Source organism: Hippoglossus stenolepis, chromosome 11 (assembly GCF_022539355.2).
Source record: "Hippoglossus stenolepis isolate QCI-W04-F060 chromosome 11, HSTE1.2, whole genome shotgun sequence".
Taxonomy (NCBI): Eukaryota; Metazoa; Chordata; class Actinopteri; order Pleuronectiformes; family Pleuronectidae; genus Hippoglossus; species Hippoglossus stenolepis.
Genome location: NC_061493.1, coordinates 16703817 through 16726254, shown reverse-complemented (window position 1 = coordinate 16726254; position 22438 = coordinate 16703817). Strand labels below are relative to the sequence as shown.

The following is a 22438-nucleotide window of genomic DNA, read 5'->3' as shown; positions in this document are numbered from 1 at the left end:
TAGCTATGTAACTCAGTCCCAGCTCATTCACAGCCTTGTGTGTAAGGAGGAGAACCTAAAAGTAAAATAATAACACATATAATTTAACATTATTATCAGGAAAATATATAAATACATTTCACAGAAAACAGCCCTTTTTAGAAACCAAACAATAAGTAAAGAAACCTTGAAAATTGATGCAAACAAGTCCTACATATGCCCCTAGTTTGGTTGATTTCCTACAGACATATGAAGACAATATTGGAACAAAGTGTGTTACTTCACCCTGTGACGCATTACTAGGACAATACTGCAGGAGGTAGTGTTCAGTGTTTAGGACTCAAGATTCTCAGATTCGCTTTATTTGTTCTGTACCTTTGTTTCGCAGTAAACTGAGACATTACACAATATAAATAAACTAAAAGAACTGGCAGAACTTTTGAGTGGGTGAGCACACCGTGTCCTCTGTTGTGAGGCACGTTCGTCACTGCCAGGATTGCAGAGTCACAATGACACAGCGTTTTACAGGATTTGCTCAACACACAGGGAAGTAACTCAAAGCATAAAACAATGACTTGTCAGTTACAGAGAACAGGAGGCTTTTATTAGATGGGAGTGGAAGGCTCATGTTCAAATATATGCAATAGTTTTATTGTTGGGATTTTTTTGGACACCTACTGTAGTTCAGGTAAATGATCGTAAAAAATGGTAAAATTTACTTATATCATTATTATTACTATTACCACTGCTAGTAATACTACTGAAAGAGTACACACTGCAAACATTTCATAATTAGAAGACTGGCCACTTTTATTTCGAGAGAAAAAGAAAAGAAACAAATATTAAAAAATAACTTTCTTCTGTATTTGCACACAACATTCAAAACTCCACTTCATTTATAACTTAACAAGGCATCTATTTAAGCAGAAATGATATCATATGGGTTACTGCACAGTCTGTAGGTTTGATGTCAGTTGGTTTATACTGTAGGTCTCAAAAGACCTTGTGATACTGGACTCTTCATCACAACATGAGAGAAATTTGAAAAAAAGACGTGTCCTTTATAATCAATTTGTATAAAACTATATATTTTACATTTATGGTTTGAAGATGGCTTACTTTTTTCTTTTTTAATTTTATTGTGATTATTCAAAACAGGTTTTATGGAGTGATGCTATGGTGAGTCAAAAACTTCTTGTCTTCTCATAGTTTTATGAATGTGAGAGCCCAGGCCAGTGTTGTCAACGTCTTCCTCAAGATGCCTTTCTTTTCTTTTTTTTTTTAAAGGCTAAGGTACAAACAAGCATTTCGTTTGGCAAAACATCCCCAAAATATACTGATCAGGCTTCCTGGTATTTCTGGTTGTCTTTTAATCCAGACTCAACCTGCTCACACTGTTTTCAAATATGCTACATTTAAAAAAAAAAAATACTTTCATTCACTCAAAAATCAAGTTAAGAGGCAAAAAAACCCCTCCAGACTTATCACACCTGCTGGTTTTATATCCACAAACCCACACAGAGTGACCAGTGTTCAAACAGCTGAGACCAGTACACCTCACTCTCAACACAGAAGTGGTAGCTGGGTACTACTTAGAAGTTCAGAACTGTAGTCAATAAATTACATCTATTTACAGTAGGAGGTGAGCTGCTGACGGGGTGCGTGCATACAAAAGATATGATGCACCTGTGAAGATAAACACTCTACACACCTTAACATGAGGTATATATATTAAGGGACATAAAACCAGTGTAGGAGGCCATGGTTCACTTGTTTTCTACCGCTTTCTGTTCTCTGGGCTTGACAATGTAATCCCTGTACATTGTATATAGGACTCCTGAAAACAGAGAAACAGAGGAATGAGTTAAATGACACGTCTCACATCTACTGAGCAGCAGATCAGACAAATATTGCAGCTCAGACTTTATCATGGACAAGTAAAAGTGGTCAGAATGGAACCAGGGAAAATCCTGCTCAATATTTTAATCTATATATTATACAAGTTTTTGATAAGGGCTACTCCAAACCTACGAGTATTAAGGCCACTTTAAGTGAATTTAAATCAACGGAGATTACAGGAATCACGTTGCATTTTTAAGACAACAAGTTTATAACATCACAAGAAAAAAATCATATTATGAGAGTTAAGTCATAATTTTAGAACACATGTCATTTTACAGAGGAAATATCAGAAGATCAGCCTGCTGTCTGTTTTAAAGTGAGAGATGTGGAGCATTTTGTTGCAGATTTGGAGGAAAAGGCCTGATTTTGTGAAGGAGGAATGGAAGGCTAACACCGGAACTCTGGCCAGCATGCGTTCCCCTTGCTGCCTATTTCCTAAAATCTTGAGGACCTTTTCCCCATTTAATTACAACTTTATTCTCATGTTATTACGACTTCCTCCCCCATTACCACTGTATATTCAATAGCTCTAATATGCAGCCTTAATACTCCATCGTACAAACCACTACGACTCAAAAACATGTAACTGGGTTAAAAATAAACTGAAACCATATAGCAAAGGTCTAATCAGATAGATGACACATCCCCCTGTATGTTAATATTCATATCATATAACTTTGGTAATGAGTGTTAGTCCAAACCAGGACTCCAAAACATGTTACTAGGTTGAAAATAATAAAAAAAAGCATTATGGTACAAACTGAAACCATCAGCTAACCACAGGTTACGTACCAAGAGTCATGGCTCCCACCACAAAGCCCTGAGCAGCTACTCGCATGTGGATCAGGTGCACTGACATTTTGGTGTCCCCTCGGCTCTTCATTTTGAACAGTCTGTACCCGACGATGGCGAAGAACCCTGCAAGTCCTGCAAGGAGCCAGAAAAATAAAAAGTTCAATCTACAATAACCGCAACAAAACCAGGGTGTGGTGACTCTTACTACAGAAATGTGCAAACAAGGGGGTTCCACACAGGTCACTCTTCAACGATAAACACAATTCTGCTTTAATTTGAAGGTCTTCAGTTGAATGTGAGTATATCTAACTAATGGTCTCTTTATAGTGTAATCACGAGGGCACAACATGTACTCACCCACTGGAACAAATGGATTCTCCCTGGCCTTCCGCATGAATTTGGACTCATTCTCAGTGTAGGTAGACATCCTGACTGAAAAGACGAGGAAAAGTTCAATATCACTCACTCAAAGGGATTGAGTCATCACTATAATCCTAAACTTCCCCTCTGGATCATCTTAATGTTTTAGGCCAATCGATACTGATCGATACTGATCAAGTTTGTGCCGACAGCTGGTTTGTAACTGTCTGTTCTGACCTGTAGCTGACACCACATGAAGAGCTCAGAGGTTACACATGAAGGGCAGAGCAGAGTCTCACCCTCTTTAAAGGCCGAAATAACTGCAGGTACGACACAGTGTCACACCCACCAGCCATTGTACAGTCATAATAAAACAGTAGCAGTCATTTAAAGTGGTTTACAGTTCCCCGAGCACATGTCACATTAGAGAGAAAGAGTCGGAATAAAGAGGATTTCCGTCCAACAGCTGATCGATCCTCCACACAATCCGGATTCTTACCTGTTTGGTTCAAGTGTCTCTGGCCGAATCAACTGCGAGGAAAGTGTCCGGAGTCGGTTTTATCGTTACGAGTCTTTTCAGGTCGCACTTAGCATCAGCAGGAAGTAACGCGCCGGCTCCGTGATGTAACCAGCGGTGCACGCAGGTCCGACGTCATCAGGCGATCACGAGTGGGCTGCGTTCGCCCCGCAGGAGAAAATGTGACATACCAAACTCAACCTGGAAATGTTGAGGCTCCGGCCAACGCCCTCAGATTTGACCATGAAACAAATGAATACAATCAAATTGTGACCTGGGTTGCGTCCTTCAACATGAAAGCAATGGCTGTTGCTTACTCTCTGATTGATGATCTCTTGGCCCTATGAGAAGTCCTTAATACATGACATAACATACCGTAAAATAATGTGACATTTTGTACCATTAAATTACATATTGTAACGTAATATGACGTAACATAACATCACATATTGTAACCAAACATAACATTGTAACGTAATGTGACGTAACATTACATATCGTAACATAACAAAACATAACATGACATTACACAAAATAAACCTTCTCTGGGCCTCATACTGTAGTTCACAGTTATTAACATTTACCACCAATTTTCATTCCCAATTCTGGAACGATTTACTGGCTGTAATCGAAAATGCAGGGTATTTTACTGATTTTAAATCCTTTATTAAAACGTTCTTTAGTAAAAAGCTTTCATCTCTGTGTAAATTTATTTTTATTTTATGTGTTGTTTTATTATCTAGTCAAGCATTCTGTAAAAGTACAAACAAGTAAATATATATAATATTATTATTATTATTAGTAGGAATAATTGGACCGTAAGTAAATCCGAGGAGTATTGAACGCGGCATCAATAGTACAACCCCTTCGTAAATTCAAAGATGGTTAAACGACTTTGAGATCACACTCCCACCACAATGAGCGTGTTGTCTTTTCGGGTGATCATGTAATAGTTTCCGCTCCTGATGAAGTATAGTTTTTACTGTCCTGTCAACTCTTTAAATGTTAATTTACTTGTTACATGAAAATGTCTCTGTTATGCTTTGTCTCTTCGTGCTGTGCTCAGCCTGTTTATTTCAACATCTTACTGGAAAAGGCCACAACGTATCTGAACGAAGGAGGAAGTAGGTGGAGGTGAATCCTCTTGCTTCAGGTGATAATCTCTGAGAAGACGTAGGGTGGGCGTGCTTCACGAGGGCTCGTGGCAGCACGTTTCTGCAACGTGCAAAGACCCAGAATATGTGAAATATTACTGTTATCATAATAACTATTTATCAACTTTGATGACTTCCAATCCATATTTGTAAAAAAAAAAAGTTTATGTAATAATAATCATTCTAATAATTTGGTAACTTTCTTAACAAAGTTACAAAGTGATTCCCACGACAATAAAACAACAATAAAAAAAGAAACATTTTAAAATTGAATTTGTTTGATTTTATTCATTTTTAATTCAAATGAATTTCCGTTTTATTAAGATGTATCATAAAGTTCAAGATCATCGTGTATTGCCATATATACATTCCTGTATGATGAAATTCTTTCTTTGCCTTCCACTATGAATACCGTGTTTTTTAAGATTAAGAATAAGTATTTTTACATAAAAATAAAATACAACCATGCAAGGCAATTGTAAAGAAATAACCGAAATAATTATCAATGATAATCAATCAGACAAATGTATATGTTTATGATGTTATGTACTATCCTACTACCTTAAATCAACGGTACATTTATGGCAGCAGTATTCTGTCATCTTGCCCATGTTTGTTAGTTAAATGAGGAAACTTAACTTTCAAACAACTCGTAGTGCTGCCCTTAACTACACTTAGAATGTTGTGTTGTCATAGAATTTGATGAGGTCCAGCTGTTAAAAGTGATGACTAAATGAAAATCACACCTACTCATCCCCTGAACAGTTAAATCTCTGACGTCGCTGTGTCTTAACCTCTTCTTACCTTTGCTGTCAGGGCCGTATTTAGTCTTTCTTGGGCCCAAGGAGAGATTTGGTCTGAGGTCCCTCTTCACATTTTATTCATTATTTGATTCACGTCAGGCCTTTTCCACCTTTACAACTGTAAATAGACACATTGTCAACAATATGCTGCATAAAAACTACGATATCTCCATCTCTCAGTGATGATTTTCCACTAAATTGCTCATAAAGACAAATGATGACACATTTCCAGAGCAGATGTTGTGTTTGTTGAGTCAAGTAAGAAGGTGAACAACAGTCACACAACATAAGAGCAGATCATCAATACTTATGATTGATACAAAGTTGTTATCATGAACCCAGAGACAGTGGATTATGCTCATAAATTGAAATAAGAATTCAATGGGTGTGGCCAGAATATATGAAATAAGTAAGAATCATTTAATCTGTAACATACAAAACATACACACATTGCATTTCATATTCTCTTCTCTCTATAAAGTAACATCTTCACCAAACATTTTAAAACTTTTTAATTCAATACAACAACAAATTTATAAACCTCGTAAAAATAAAAACTTACATACAGTTCAGCTGTTGCTTCTTTTGCAAGAGTTTCCAATGAGGTGTTAGAACCAGTAGGTGGTGCTCTACATAAAGGCACTGTCGTGGAAATTCTGCAATCCCACTCTGACAACGAGGAAGGAGACACAAATCTCTCACAGTATTGTCACACTTTAATGCTCAGAGCATGGTGCACAAGACAAAGGTTGGTTTGTAATATGCACACCGGTGGGAAGCTGTTCTTTCTCTTTATACATCTGGCTCTTTCCTCCCCCTCTGGTTGAGGGTTACAGCACCAACAGAGCAAACAGATGACAATGTAGAGTAGTAAATCAGATGACTTGACAAGTTCAGGCATGTTTTGGTGACATTATTTTGCTTCTTTAACTACTTTCAAAAGATGAACAATAAAATAAAGATAAAAGAGAGTATGTAGAGATCAGTGTAGAGTCTTCTCAGCCCTCTACACTGATCTTTGTAACGAGGCCATCGGTCGTGATCCCTTTGTGCAATAACCTACAGCCCACTGGGCAGAGCTTTATCTTTAGTAGCTTTACTGTTACAAAGGTACATGAATATTTAATCTGCCATGAAGCCTGACAACAGTTTGAAACGACTGGTTTCGCCAGAACGTGGAGATTTTATCACAGACTTCCTTTTAAGAGGAAACAAATTAAGGAAACAAATTAAGAGCTATTGTTGGCTTTTTACCCACAATGCACTGGCTGTGCTCTACTTATCAGAAACGATCACATGATTTTTTGCATCTAGACATTTGTCACATTCAGCTGTGACTCAAACACTATAGTATTACTCAGCCACAATTTGTCTCTTATCGACAGAGCTGAACTTGCTTTGCAGGTTAATGAATGATATGCTGCATCAGTGCATTATCGCAATGTGTGTGAGTCTCAACAGTTTTTTTATTGTGGACAAGTGGTACAGGATGTGGTAAATTACATTTCATCTACAAAACGATGTGCTTGATTGGTTGATGTTGGGAAATCATTACCTCATGTATTTGTCTTCTTGTGAGCCTTATCTCCACCAGATTCTAAATGTCACAGCAACTCTGTAACATTTGTAGTTTCTGTTTACTGCAAATCTAGAGTGAGATGAGAGACTGCCTTTGTTTTTACAAGGGGGGAGTGACTAAGGCAATACCTCTCCTAATGCGAACATCATGTGCATTACATGTATACATGTGGTTGGCTGTTCATGGAAAATTCCCTTTTTCACTGATGATGCAGGTACCTAAATCTGATCCCAAAAGGGAGGAGCAACAGTTCTCTACATAATGCGGGATGTGGAGCTTAACTCCTAATCACTCTGTGTCTGTTACAGGAATCAGTCATGGGACTGCTGCTACCTCTCCTTCTTGGTTTACTCTCCTGTTTGATTGGAGGACTCTACCTACTTGGTGTGTTTCGACAGCACCGACCAGGAGAACCCCCTTTGGATAAGGGGCTCATCCCTTGGCTGGGTCATGTCTTGGAGTTTCGCAGGAACACATTAAAATTCATCGAGAGGATGAAGCAAAAACATGGCGATGTGTTCACAGTGCAGCTGGGAGGGTTTTATATCACATTCCTTCAGGATCCTCTGTCGTTTGGGGCATTTGTTAAGGAGAGTCGAGAAAAACTGGACTTCAGACCGTTTGCTAAACATCTGGTGCGCAGAGTGTTTGGATATGTGGCAGAGGGGGATGACCACACTTTTCTCCAGGTCTCCAGCAACAAGCACCTCAAGGCGGACGGCCTGAAGGTATTGACACAAGCTATGATGGATAATTTGCAGAATCTGATGTCTCATGAAATCGGCTCAGCAGCAGACCAAAGCAGCTGGAAAGAAGATGGACTGTTTATGTACAGCTACAATATCCTTTTCAGGGCCGGCTACTTATCTCTGTATGGCAATGCATCTCCCAAGTCAGAAGAAAGTGAGGAGAAAGCCAAAGAGAAAGACAGAGCGGAATCTGAAGCCTTGTTTAAAGAGTTTCGTAAATATGACCAACTGTTCCCCAACCTGGCTTACGGGGTCCTCTCACCGAGGGAAAGGTTGGAAACAAAGAGGCTGATGGAACTATTCTGGAACACTCTGTCGGTGCAGAAGACGAAGATGAAGAACGACATCAGTGGCTGGATCTGGGACATGCACCAGTATCGAGAGGAGACGGGTATGAAGGAGTCAATGATAAGCAGATACATGTTCGTGCTTCTTTGGGCCTCTCAGGGCAACACAGGGCCCACTGCATTCTGGCTGCTCCTCTTCCTCATGAAACACCCAGAAGCCATGAGAGCAGTGAAGGAAGAGATTTATACAGTTCTGAAGGAATCAGGGCAGGAAGTCAGACGTGGTGGCCCTTCTATCAACTTGACCTATGAAATGCTGAAGAAAACACCCATCCTGGACAGTGCTTTGGAAGAGACCCTCCGACTCTGTGTTGCACCTGTCCTCACCAGAGCTGTGCTCCAGGATATGACCCTCAAGATGGCAGATGGGCGTGAATATTTCATACGCAAAGGTGACAGAATGGCTATGTTTCCTTATTGTGCTGTTCACACTGACCCAGAGATCCACCCTGACCCACATTCATTCAAATATGACCGCTTTCTGAATCCTGACGGGAGCAAGAAAACTGACTTTTACAAGAATGGGCAGAAGGTGAAGTTTTACACCATGCCCTGGGGTGCTGGGGTCTCCATGTGTCCCGGGCGTTTCTTTGCCTCTAATGAGATGAAGCAGTTTGTTTTCCTGGTGTTGGCCTACTTAGAGATTGAGCTGAAGAATCCTGAGGAGAAGATACCTGAATTCGACTTCAGCCGATGGGGCTTTGGATCCATGCAGCCTAACAGAGAGGTCCAGTTTCGATACCGACCCTCATTTTAAACCAACTAATCATTTTGACACCTCTGTCAAAACATTTTCTGATTTTGATCAACTCTTTAAGCTTTCATTTGAAAATGATGTTTCTGATGAATTTTAGATTCCACAATGAAGTTTTACCTTTATTATTGTACCAGTGATGATCACATTAATTGTGTCAATAAAATGTGTTTAAATATTTTGTGCGATAAATACATTTCCAACCTAAATAATAGCTCATCTAAATAACAGTTGATATGACAAATTTTGTGTTTCCTTAGCCAGGTTTACTCAGATACAATTAGATAAGCTGTTACGTGTGTTTTCTTTCGTAGCATCTAGCATCATTTAGCATGTCATATCTGTTGAGTGTCAGTGAACTGGTTTCAAAGAAATGGTCAGAAGATAAAGTTTAGGTTTTATTTGGGAAAGTCGTCTGTCCAAAAACAGCACCCGTAATGACTAACATGTGTGCTGATTTCTGAAAATGATGACAGGGCCTGTTGATTTAATGAGAGTGGAGTAGAAAGAAAATACATTGTCTTTGATAAATGAGTAACACCTGTAATCATCATGTCTGAAAATAAAAATCACTTTGTAAACATCTTTAGCTCAGCTAACTGTTAGCTATAGAAAAGTCTGAGCTCTGGCCACCTGTGAACAGGTTTGTCTGATGCTGCTCATTTCTCCATCACGCTATCAACGCTATTGGCTTTCATTCTGTTTGGAAGAGTTCATTTCCACAAAAACCTCCTGTAGTTATTTCACACACGCACCACTGTTCTTCACTCAACTCATAAGCCCCCATGAAAATTATGCATAAGAGCATACTATTTGTTTTGCTCCCATGCCTTTAGAATAAATTTATATTTTGCAAATTAATTTAAATCTTAGTAGGATCTTAGTTTCTCCCTCTCAATTTGGCTCCATGCAAAGCGACACTATTTAAAATGTAAACATTAATCAAATATGAACCTTTAATACCCGTTGAGTCATCTCACATGTCAAACACACGCACGTCTCTCTATAGTTGTGAGGATACTCATTGACCTAATGCATTCCCTAGCCCCTTACCCTAACCTTAACCATCACAACTAAATGCCAACCGTTGCCCCAACCCTAATCTAAACCTAATTCTAACCCTAAAACCAAGTCCTAACCCCAAGGAAGGGCCGGCTAAAACGTCCTCACTTTTCAAAAATGTCCTCACTCATAGGGTCTATGCTTAAAATGAAATGGTCCTAACAAAGGTATAAATACAGGAACACACACACACACACACACACACACAGAGCTACATTAGGAAAAGCAAAGTTTTAGAGGTCCAAAGTTACATGACAGTGAATTTATTTGTGAATGAATGGGGTAGTAGTTATTGTCATCCTGGATCAAACTGGTCTCCTGAGTGTCCTGCCTGTACTTGGTGGTGAGGGGTCTTGAAGAAAAATCACCCATTGTCCGTGTCATCCCTCCGAGCCTGAGCAGTGAAACAGAACCTCTGGATTTCCGCCCAGGATACTCCACCATGATGTGTAGAATAAGTTACAAGTGATAAGTGACATCTATTACCATGCTGTCAGTTAGGCTGACAGCTACAGGGATGCTTGTATTGGCTTTGCATGAACGCTGACTTCGGCTCTATAAATATTTGAAATGATAATGCTGACTAATGGGTCATTTAAAAGGAAGTGTCAGAAAAGAACAAGGATTGTTTGTTTTCATTTCTAAATCTAATCATTTTCTGTACAATCATAGGATAGTGTATCCTGTTTAAACAACTTTAAACAAACAAGAAAATAAGATTCAAAGTTCTATCTTTAAATGAGGCAGGGATGTGAACAGTTTGCCAGGAAAACAATACCCAAAGACTGAAACAATGATGCATTAGCATGTGAAACCATTCCTGTTTCTTTATAGCCGACAGGTTTCTGTGCCATCTTACACTGCAATATGGCAAATTACAAAACCACTGAAATGACAGTAAAGAATTAACTCTTTTCATCTTCTTTCCACAGTTATTGTTTTAAATACATTAAATGGCAAAAACTAACCCCAATGTTACATCGGGGGACCTTACTGCAAATTAGCTGTGACGTTTGTGTGCAGTCAGTTCCTTGATGCTTACCAGCAAATGTTACTCATTGACAGCTTGGTTATTTCTATCAGTATTGGGGCTGTTATCCTTGAACTGGTGAGTGCCAACAGTCTACGGATCATTCACCTCAGTGGGTATCTGGACAGTTTTACAAAATATTTGGAAAGTACTTGAGGATTCTGTGATGTTTTAACACGAGTGTTCTCTAGTGGCTAAAATTGTCCACTAAGAGAAGAGAAAGATGAGCTCTAAACTAGTCTATATATATCATTGCTAAAAGGTGGAGGCTGGGGTGGTGGAGGCGAGTTGCCAGCAGCAGAGCACAAGTGTCAGTGTAGGTGAGCAGGGATTAGTGAGGAGGAGGTCTTATTTAAATGGGCTGCTTTGTTGAGAGAATGGGCTGTGATTGGTAAGTGACTGACGAGCAACCATAAAGCTATCAGTAGCTGACAGCTGATTACAGCTGGAGCACATGACTCTGTGTCCTGCATGAACCAGCGCAATGCTTCATTTCAGTCAGGAACACTTCATCATGAATTTACCATTATTGCACAAATGGGAACACAGTTATGGCTCCATTCTTTGGATGTCCCCTCGATTAGGCACACAGCATGATTAGATAAAACAGGGAACACATGCAAAAATGCCTAAAACAATGGAAATCCAGTGGCATACAGTGGGGCAAAAAAGTATTTAGTCAGCCACCAATTGTGCAAGTTCTCCCACTTAAAAAGATGAGAGATGCCTGTAATTTTCATCATAGGTACACTTCAACTATGAGAGACAGAATGGGGGGAAAGAATCCAGGAAATCACATTGTAGGATTTTTAATGAATTAATTGGTAAATTCCTCGGTAAAATAAGAATTTGGTCACCTACAAACAAGCAAGATTTCTGGCTCTCACAGACCTGTAACTTCTTCAAGAGGCTCCTCTTGACGAAAAACGTTTGACCTCTGTCATTGCCAACAAAGGGTATCTAACAAAGTATTGAGATGAACTTTTGTTATTGACCAAATACTTATTTTCCACCATAATTTGCAAATAAATTCTTTAAAAATCAGACAATGTGATTTTCTGGATTTTTTTTTCTCATTTTGTCTCTCATAGTTGAGGTATACCTATGATGAAAATTACAGGCCTCTCTCATCTTTTTAAGTGGGAGAACATGCACAATTGGTGGCTGACTAAATACTTTTTTGCCCCACTGTATACATAATATTATCTATATGAAGCAGCAAGCATGCTGCAGACCTAAAAAATTATTGACTAAAGAATGCAAGTGTGCATTCTGCGAGAGGTCACACTGCAGTTATGTGATTTATCCATGTGTGGCAGCAAGCCTGCTGCAGACCTCTGATTATCTGCTAAGCAGATCAATGCACATCCAAATGCAACACTTTATTACATGACTGAAAGATCTGCTTTAGCACTCATATTCTTTTGAGCTAAGATAATCTTGGTGGTATTTCTTTGACTAATATCCAATGCATGCTTGTATTGTGTAACCTCCAGTTGTGTGATTTCCAGAGACGGATGAGGTCCAGCTGTTAAAAGTGATGACTAAATATAAATGACACTTACTCATCTCCTGAACAGTTAAATCTCTGACGTCACTGTGTTGTAACCTCTTCTTACCTTTGCTGCCAGAGCCGTATTTAGTCTTTTTTGGCCCCAAGGAGAGATTTGGTTTTGAGGTCCCTCTTCACATAAGAATCATTTAATCTATAACATACAAAACATACACACATTGCATTTCATATTCTATTCTCTCTATAAATTAACATCTTCACCAAACATTAAAAAGCTGTTTAATTCAATACAACAACAATTTTATAAACCTCGTAAAATCAAAACTTACATACAGTTCAGCTGTTGCTTCTTTTGCAAGAGTTTCCAATGAGGTGTTAGAACCATTAGGTGGTGCTCTACATAAAGGAAACCAACAGAGCAAACATGATAATGTAGAGTAGTAAATCAGATGACTTGACAAGTTCAGGCATGTTTTGGTGACGTTATTTTGCTTCTTTTACTACTTTCAAAAGATGAACAATAAAATAAAGATAAAACTAACCGTAACAATGTGAGAGTCTTCTCAGCCCTCTACACTGATCTTTGTAACGAGGCCATCGATCGTGATCCCTTTGTGCAATAACCTACAGCCCACTGGGCAGAGCTTTATCTTTAGTAGCTTTACTGTTACAAAGGTACATGAATATTTAATCTGCCATGAAGCCTGACAACAGTTTGAACTGACTGGTTTTGCCAGAACGTGGAGATTTTATCACAGACTTTCTTTTAACTTGAACTTTACCTGTTGTCGTAAAACCTTGAATTATAGTTTAATGAATTTGTGTTTGAGAACATGTGTATATTTCCCCACTTCTCCACATAATAAAACATGAGTTTGATAAAACAAATGACATTTTATGAAGCCAGAGTTGAAGGTTTTTATGACATGGGACTAAAAAAAAAAGATTAAAGATATAACAGCCCCAATACTGATAGAAATAACCAAGCTGTCCATGAGTAACATTTGCTGGTAAGCATCAAGGAACTGACTGCACACAAACGTCACAGCTAATTTGCAGTAAGGTCCCCCGACCTGTAACATTGGGGTCAGTTTGAGCCATTTAATGTACTTAAAACAATAACTGTGGGAAGAAGATGAAAAGAGTTAATTCTTTACTGTTCATTTCAGTGGTTTTGTAATTTGCCATATTGCAGTGTAAGATGGCACAGAAACATGTAGGCTATAAAAAAACAGGAATGGTTACACATGCTAGTGCATCATTGTTTCAGTCTTTGGGTATTGTTTTCCTGGCAAACTGTTCACATCCCTGCCTCATTTAAAGATACAACTTTGACTCTTATTTCCTTGTTTGTTTAATGTTGTTTAAACAGGATACACTATCCTATGATTGTACAGAAAATGTCTAGATTAGAAATGCAACAAGCAATCCTTGTTCATTATCATTTCAAATATTTATAGAGCCGAAGTCAACGTTCATGCAAAGCCAATACAAGCATCCCTGTAGCTGTCAGCCTAACCGACTTATTGTAACTTATTCTACACATCATGGGGGAGCATCCTGGGTGGAAATCCAGAGGTTCTGTTTCACTGCTCAGGCTCGGAGGGATGACACTGACAATGGGTCATTTTTCTTCAAGACCCCTCACCACCAAGTACAGGCAGGACACTCAGGAGACCAGCATCCTGCCAAAGGCCCCATTGTTCCCCAGCCCATCCGCCGCCATTACCATGATGACCAAGTGTTTATCTGTTTGATCCAGGATGACTATAACTACTATCCCATTCATTCACAAAGAAATTCACTGTCATGTATCTTTGGACCTCTAAAACTTTGCTTTGCTTTTGCTTTTCCTAATGTAGCTCTGTGTGTGTGTGTGTGTGTTCCTGTACTTATACCTTTGTTAGGACCATTTCATTTTAAGCATAGACCCTATGAGTGAGGACATTTTTGGCCGGCCCTTCCTTAGGGTTAAGACTTTAGGGTTAGGTTTAGAATTAGGTTTAGGTTAGGGTTGGGGCAACGGTTGGCATTTAGTTGTGATGGTTAAGGTTAGGGTAAGGGGCTAGGGAATGCATTAGGTCAATGAGTATCCTCACAACTATAGAGAGACGTGCGTGTGTTTAACATGTGAGATGACTCAACGGGTATTAAAGGTTCATTTTTGATTAATGTTTTACATTTTAAATAGTGTCGCTTTGCATGGAGCCAAATTGAGAGGGAGAAACTAAGATCCAACTAAGATTTAAATAAATTTGCAAAATATAAATGTAAATGTATATTTTTCCCTGCCTGTAAATTTATTCTAAAGGCATGGGAGCAAAACAAATAGTATGCTCTTATGCATAATTTTCATGGGGGCTCTTGAGTTGAGGGAAGAACAGTGGTGCGTGTGTGAAATAACTAAAGGAGGTTTTTGTGGAGATGAACTCTTCCAAACAGAATGAAAGCCAATAGCGTTGATAGCGTGATGGAGAAATGAGCAGCATCAGACAAACCTGTTCACAGATTTTTTGTTTATTGGGGATCAAAGCAAAACAAACATTGTAAGAAATTAATACAGCAATTCAACAATGTCATTTTCTATAGCTAATAGTTAGTTGAGCTAGAGATGTTTACAAAGTGATTTTTATTTTCAGACATGATCACACAATGAACATCCGTAATGACTTCTGCAGTCTCGACACTGTAAAACAATAAAGATTACAGGTGTTATTCATTAATCAAAGATAACGTATTTTCTTTCTACTCCACTCTTATTTAATCAACAGGCCCTGTCATCATAAACTTAAACTTAAAAGCAAAAAGGAAAGTTGCGAAAAAAATGCATCATTTTCAGAAATCAGCACACATGTTAGTCATTACGGGTGCTGTTTTTGGACAGACAACTTTCCCAAATAAAACCGAACCTTTATCTTCCGATCATTTCTTTGAAACCAGTTCCCTGACACTCAACAGATATGACATGCTAAATGATGCTGGATGCTACTAAAGATAAGAGCTTATTTTATTGTATCTGAGTAAACTGGCTAAGGAAACACAAAATTTGTCATGTCAACTGTTATTTAGATGAGCTAATATTTAGGTTGGAAATGTATTTAACGCACAAAATATTTAAACACATTTTATTGACACAATTAATGTGATTATCACTGGTACAATAATAAAGGTAAAACTTCATTGTGGAATCTCACATTTTTCAGAAGCATCATTTTTCAAATGAAAGCTTAAAGACTTGATCAAAATCAAAAAAAAATGTTGACACGGATGTCAAAATGATTAGTTGGTTTAAAATGAGGGTCGGTATCGAAACTGGACCTCTCTGTTAGGCTGCATGGATCCAATGCCCCATCGGCTGAAGTCGAATTCAGGTATCTTCTCCTCAGGATTCTTCAGCTCAATCTCTAAGTAGGCCAACACCAGGAAAACAAACTGCTTCATCTCATTAGAGGCAAAGAAACGCCCGGGACACATGGAGGCCCCAGCACCCCAGGGCATGGTGTAAAACTTCACCTTCTGCCCATTCTTGTAAAAGTCAGTTTTCTTGCTCCCGTCAGGATTCAGAAAGCGGTCATATTTGAATGAATGTGGGTCAGGGTGGATCTCTGGGTCAGTTTGAACAGCACAATAAGGAAACATAGACATTCTGTCACCTTTGCGTATGAAATATTCACGCCCATCTGCCATCTTGAGGGTCATATCCTGGAGCACAGCTCTGGTGAGGACAGGTGCAACACAGAGTCGGAGGGTCTCTTCCAAAGCACTGTCCAGGATGGGTGTTTTCTTCAGCATTTCATAGGTCAGGTTGATAGAAGGGCCACCACGTCTGACTTCCTGCCCTGATTCCTTCAGAACCTTGTCAATCTCTTCCTTCACTGCTCTCATGGCTTCTGGGTGTTTCATGAGGAAGAGGAGCAGCCAGATGTTACAGAGTTGTTGTGAGATTTAGAATCTGGTGGGGATAACGCTCACAAGAAGACAAATACATGAGGTGCACACAACATCGACCAATAGAGCACATTGTTTTGTAGATGAAATGTAATTTACCACATCCCGTACCACTTGTCCACAACCTAACTCAGAGCAGTTGCAGGCAACACAATAAAAAAAAACAGTTGAGACTCACACACATGGTGATAATGCACTGATGCAGCATATCATTCATTAACCTGCAAAGCAAGTTCAGCTCTGTCGACAAACTGTGGCTGAGTAATACTGTTTGAGTCACAGCTGAATGTGAGAAATGTCTAGCCCCTTACCCTAACCTTAACCATCACAAATAAATGCCAACCGTTGCCCCAACCCTAACCTAAACCTAATTCTAACCCTAACCCTAAAACCAAGTCTTAACCCTAAGGAAGGACCGGCCAAAACGTCCTCACTTTTCAAAAATGTCCTCACTCATAGGGTCTATGCTTAAAATGAAATGGTCCTGACAAACGTATAAGTACAGGAACGCACACACACACACACACACACACACACACACACACACACACACACACACACACACACAGAGCTACATTAGGAAAAGCAAAGTTTTAGAGGTCCAAAGTTACATGACAGTTAATTTATTTGTGAATGAATGGGGTAGTAGTTATAGTCATCCTGGATCAAACAGATGAACACTTGGTGGTCATGGTAATGGCGGCGGATGGGCTGGGGAACAATGGGGCCTTTGGCAGGATGCTGGTCTCCTGAGTGTCCTGCCTGTACTTGGTGGTGAGGGGTCTTGAAGAAAAATGACCCATTGTCAGTGTCATCCCTCCGAGCCTGAGCAGTGAAACAGAACCTCTGGATTTCCGCCCAGGATGCTCCACCATGATGTGTAGAATAAGTTACAAGTGATAAGTTACATCTATTACCATGCTGTCAGTTAGGCTGACAGCTACAGGGATGCTTGTATTGGCTTTGCATGAACGCTGACTTCGGCTCTATAAATATTTGAAATGATAATGAACAAGGATTGCTCCTGTTTAAACAACATTAAACAAACAATCTTACACTGCAATATGGCAAATTACAAAACCACTGAAACGAACAGTAAAGAATTAACTCTTTTCATCTTCTTCCCACAGTTATTGGCTCAAACTAACCCCAATGTTACATCGGGGGACCTTACTGCAAATTAGCTGTGACGTTTGTGTGCAGTCAGTTCCTTGATGCTTACCAGCAAATGTTACTCATTGACAGCTTGGTTATTTCTATCAGTATTGGGGCTGTTATCTTTAACTGGTGAGTGACAACAGTCTACGGATCATTCACCTCAGTGGGTATCTGGACAGTTTTACAAAATATTTGGAAAGTACTTGAGGATTTTGTGTTGTTTTAAAACGAGGGTCATCTAGTGGCTAAAATTGTCCACTAAGAGAAGAGAAAGATGAGCTCTAAACTAGTCTATATATATTATTGCTAAAAGGTGGAGGTAAGTTGCTAGCAGCAGAGCACAAGTTGAGAGAATGGGCTGTGATTGGTAAGTGACTGACGAGCAACCATAAAGCTATCAGTAGCTGACAGCTGATTACAGCTGGAGCACATGAGTCTGTGTCCTGCATGAACTAACGCAATGCTTCATTTCAGTCAGGAAGACTTCGTCATGAATTTACCATTATTGCACAAATGGGAACACAGTTATGGCTCCATTCTTTGGATGTCCCCTCGATTAGGCACGCAGCATGATTAGATACACACACAAAAACGCCTAAAACAATGGAAATCCAGTGCCATATAGATAATATTATCTATATGTAGCAGCAAGCATGCTGCAGACCTCTAAAATTATTGACTAAATAATGCAAGTGTGCATTCTGCGAGAGGTCACACTGCAGTTATGTGATTTATCCATGTGTGGCAGCAAGCCTGCTGCAGACCTCTAATTATCTGCTAAGCAGATCGATGCACATCCAAATGCAACACTTTATTACATGACTGAAAGATCTGCTGTTCAGGCATTAGCACTCATATTCTTTTGAGCTAAGATAATCTTGTCTAAGTCTAACACTTGAAGGCTGCTGAAGACCAACGACCCATGGCTTTTATGGTGGATTCAGGGACCAATGCAGCAGCAGTGGTCGCAGCACCAATGCGAAATGAGTGCAAGGTGTACCGCTGGGACGGGTTTGCAGAGTAGGTGAATGCGAGACGTGAACCGAGATCTGGATATTGCCTTTCCTTCAGTCAGTCAGGAACAGGGGTTCATCTTGCTTCGCTCAATGACGCCATTGGAAATATAGGGTTATAGAAGATGGAGGACAGAAAGCAGTGTTAGTTTGTGATATGACAGTTGAACCTCTGCCCTCTCTATCAGATTTTGAGTCCTTAAGGTGGATTGCGAACAAGTGTCGAAGGTGATATCGGATATGGAAAGATCATGCAAGGGGTCAAGAGAGTCAAAACTGGTAGTGAATTTGCTGCACCTGATAAACTAATAGAAAGGAGCCAAGAATATGGCTTCTAATAAAGCATCTACATACGGATCAAAACCCCCCTGCCTTACGTGGATCACCAGCTTATGGACTCAAGGCAAAGAGAGGCCAAGGCCATTGAAGAGGAGGTGAATGGAGGGATTCCTGAGCAGGCTACATACTGAAGGATCTCTGCATCTTAAATGAAAGTGAATACCTGCTACAGAAGGTTTGATGGATGAAGGTAGCATATTTCAAGATTTACAACAATGAACAATAAAAGCACAGAGGGTTAGTGCCCTGAATGCAGATTAAAATTGGGAATAGAGGAGCGACCTTTGTTAATGATGTTAACGGTTGCTTCATTATCACAGAAAACTATAATTTGTTTCCTCGACCAAGAATTGCCCCAGAGAATGCATGCAACGATGATAGGATACAGAGCAGTGGATTGAACATAAGAGGGAAGAGCAAGCTCATTATTATTGTTGACCCCAGCCAAAACCAATAGAGGGAGCAGCATCAGTAAAGAATCTGAGGGAAAGGGTTGTCTCTACTTTATTGTTGTAGAAAAAAGACATGCGTTCCACTTGTCACACAGCAGTGTCCAAAATTTAAGATCGGATCTACATCCTTCATCTCGATTGACTAGATCACTGACTTAAACGTCACACCTATCCAGTATGTGCACATACAGTTTTGATCTGAGTTTTTGTTGCGTAAGTGTGTTAAAGAGATATGGTATATTGCTGTTATCGTTGGGGTCCTGCAGCATTGCTACTAGTGTCTGGACTTCACTGAGTTGGAGAAGGGCAATGGCACTACAGCGTCTGGAAGGAAGGAAGGAAGGAGGAGGAGCTGCAGTAAACATATCTCTTGTAGTCCAAATGACCCTGACTAGGTCTGCTGGTCCTTTGGGCTTGCCTCAGATCAGCCCATGACATAGTCAGTTAAGACAAGATAATGTCAAAGATTAAAGCCCTGTAGCTCCGCAAGCAAAGCCCTTTTATTTTGTTTATTTGGATGGGTAGTTGTGTGGTGAATTTTACTGCCCTGATATTGGTGAATAAAACAATAAAAATGATGTAGATCTTGTGAACTGAATGTTATTTTGCATATGATCACCGATCTGTTATGATAAACTGTGCCCTAATTTTATTTCCCTACATGATGGTCAAAATGCTGTTTCATCACCCTGTTAGGGGAACATTCGGATGAGGAAATACTTCACTTTTCTCCGTTATCAAACTACCCGTCATGTGTTTAATTTTAGAACACAAGGATACTCCAGGTCCCTAAAAGAGACATATTATTTGGAAAATACAGTTGACACCACCAAAGTGTTATTTATACGGGCCTGTCGTTGAATACATCAGTATATTATAATCAGTCTTGTTTTCAGGATGTCTTTATTCTTTTCCGGGACCCTTGTGATCCACATGCTGTCCAGCAAACTGAAATGAGTTTGTGCTCTGCTCATGTTTAGACATGAAAACATACAACAGCTTCTCTCATGAATAATATTATTGCTTAAGTATTTTCATTCAGAATGAGGGCATTGGCTCTGTGCAACGTTTTTTTCACTTGATCTACAATTTGCGGACGGTTTGCCAGCAAGAGGGAAAAGTAATCAAAATTAAGTGACAGAGGAATTTAGGAAATTACACTATAGGTCAAATTAGTTTTGACAAAGGTCAAGGGTTAATTATGACAGAAACATCCAGCGGGTGAAGCAAAACTGATGCAATGCTCTGCGGCTTCCAGATAAGAAGGAAGTTTTGATTGCATTCCTTCTCTACTCAGAAACATATAAATATAAACAAAGGATGAATTTTCAGATCATGATGCCTGTAAAGTTCCACGGAAAAAATCATTTAGTTTTTAGCTGCAAATATTTACTATCAGAATGCCTGTAGCACCTCCGAGCAGAAAAATTCGAATTTCTTCTCAAACAGGGACCAAGGCTAGAAGCAAAAACAAAAACGTGCCAACTCAAAGAGTCAAACCAATGACTGTCTAGACATTTTATTTGATATATTTGATATCTGATACAATAGCTCAGTGCTTTCAGTAATTTGATAAACAACAACACACACCAAGTAAATTTTGATGTCTAGTTTACAATGAAAATGAGAATTTGATAGAATACATAAAGACTCTTATATTCAAACTTAATTAATACCATAAATGTATTACCAGGGTACGCTTGGTAGTGGTGTGGCAAAATTCCAGCAACTGAGCCAAGGTACAATGTCAATGATAACAACTTTGCAGTTTTTTAACAGTGAAATGCACACACATCACAAGTTGCTTTGCTCATATGTGGGAGACGCTGGCCGAGGAAAGTTGTTGGCATCCACCTCAAGGCTTTTCATCTCAGTCGCTTCAGTAGAGTCCGGCCTTAGTAAAACTGGCACGGGACGCACTCACCCCAGGGGTAGGGTACGCTCAGCTGAGAAACTGGGAGAAAAATGAACAAATGAGATAGGACTGCCACCACTCTCAGGCTGCCTATGGGATCGCCTCCAACAGGCTGGTGAGAGCAGTTTAATGATGATAGTGGTGGGAGAGATGGAAGAGGGGGAGGAGTCCGAGCACCAAGTTGCATGTTTTTGCTCTGGTGTCTTGTGTCATTCTTTCCTCTAAGGGAGGGGGAGGGGGGCATCCAAGTCACATGGTGGAGCTCGATCTGTTACGTAAACACAGACCTCTTCAGCCCCCAGCCTGCTCTCATCAACTTTGTTCAGTAAATCCATGTGGATAAAACTCTTGCGTTGACATTGGTGGCGGACAAGGAGAGTTGTCGAGATCTTCACTCCTCCGCGCTGCATCGCACTTGGCGACGCTGCAAACCCTCACAGCTCCCAGTGACCTCTGAAAATGTCTGGGACATAGACATCATGTCATTAAAACATTTGTGCAATTGAAGACATCATACATGTATGATATGATTTGTACAGCGAGTTCTCATGTGCACCACAATCATTTTTTGTCATTTTGCCAAGTACAGTGTGTTCATTTGTCAGCCGTCATGTTAGATTTTGTAAGATTTGTTGGTATGTTACAGATGCTACCATAATCCAAAAAAAATCTGATTTACATCTTACATTTGACTCTAAATATAACTTTAACCTTATGAATATTAAACACTGTCATTTAGCTGTCACAGGATGCCAGTGGTGCCTCATAACAAGAGCAATGTCAAGCAATGTCTTGCAGGGGGAGTTCTGGAATATTTTCCTGGCTCTGGGCAGTCCAATCAATATTTATCAACGTGAGCTAGTTTCCCAAAGCTAGAAAAGCCCGAATTGTCCGAGGACACATGCGGTGACAACATTTTCATGTCTAGACAGTCATTGGTTTGACTCTTCGACTTTGCACGTTTTTTGTTTTTGCTTTAAATAACTGGGAACATTTCAAATATTTTACTGCAGTCTCAAAAACAAATTAAAAGGAAATTAGAAATCTATTATCTCACAATAACACTTTT

The 22438-nt window shown here is 39.6% G+C and overlaps 2 protein-coding genes across 2 annotated transcripts; one reads left to right on the top strand and one right to left on the bottom strand.

Annotated features, from left to right (window-relative positions):
• Nucleotides 1-763: 763 nt before the first annotated feature.
• Nucleotides 764-3694, bottom strand: higd1a (HIG1 hypoxia inducible domain family, member 1A). Its single transcript, XM_035170340.2, has 4 exons — nt 3536-3694; nt 3034-3108; nt 2674-2808; nt 764-1816 (listed from the first exon to the last, which is right to left on the bottom strand). Exons 2-4 carry the CDS (start codon nt 3101-3103, stop codon nt 1746-1748), a joined length of 276 nt encoding a protein of 91 aa, XP_035026231.1. The 5' UTR covers nt 3104-3108; nt 3536-3694; the 3' UTR covers nt 764-1745.
• Nucleotides 3695-7369: 3675 nt separating this feature from the next.
• On the top strand, nt 7370-9524 carry LOC118117221 (5-beta-cholestane-3-alpha,7-alpha-diol 12-alpha-hydroxylase). Its single transcript, XM_035169282.1, has one exon. The coding sequence runs from the start codon at nt 7407-7409 to the stop codon at nt 8940-8942; it is 1536 nt and encodes a 511-aa protein (XP_035025173.1). The 5' UTR covers nt 7370-7406; the 3' UTR covers nt 8943-9524.
• Nucleotides 9525-22438: the final 12914 nt, after the last annotated feature.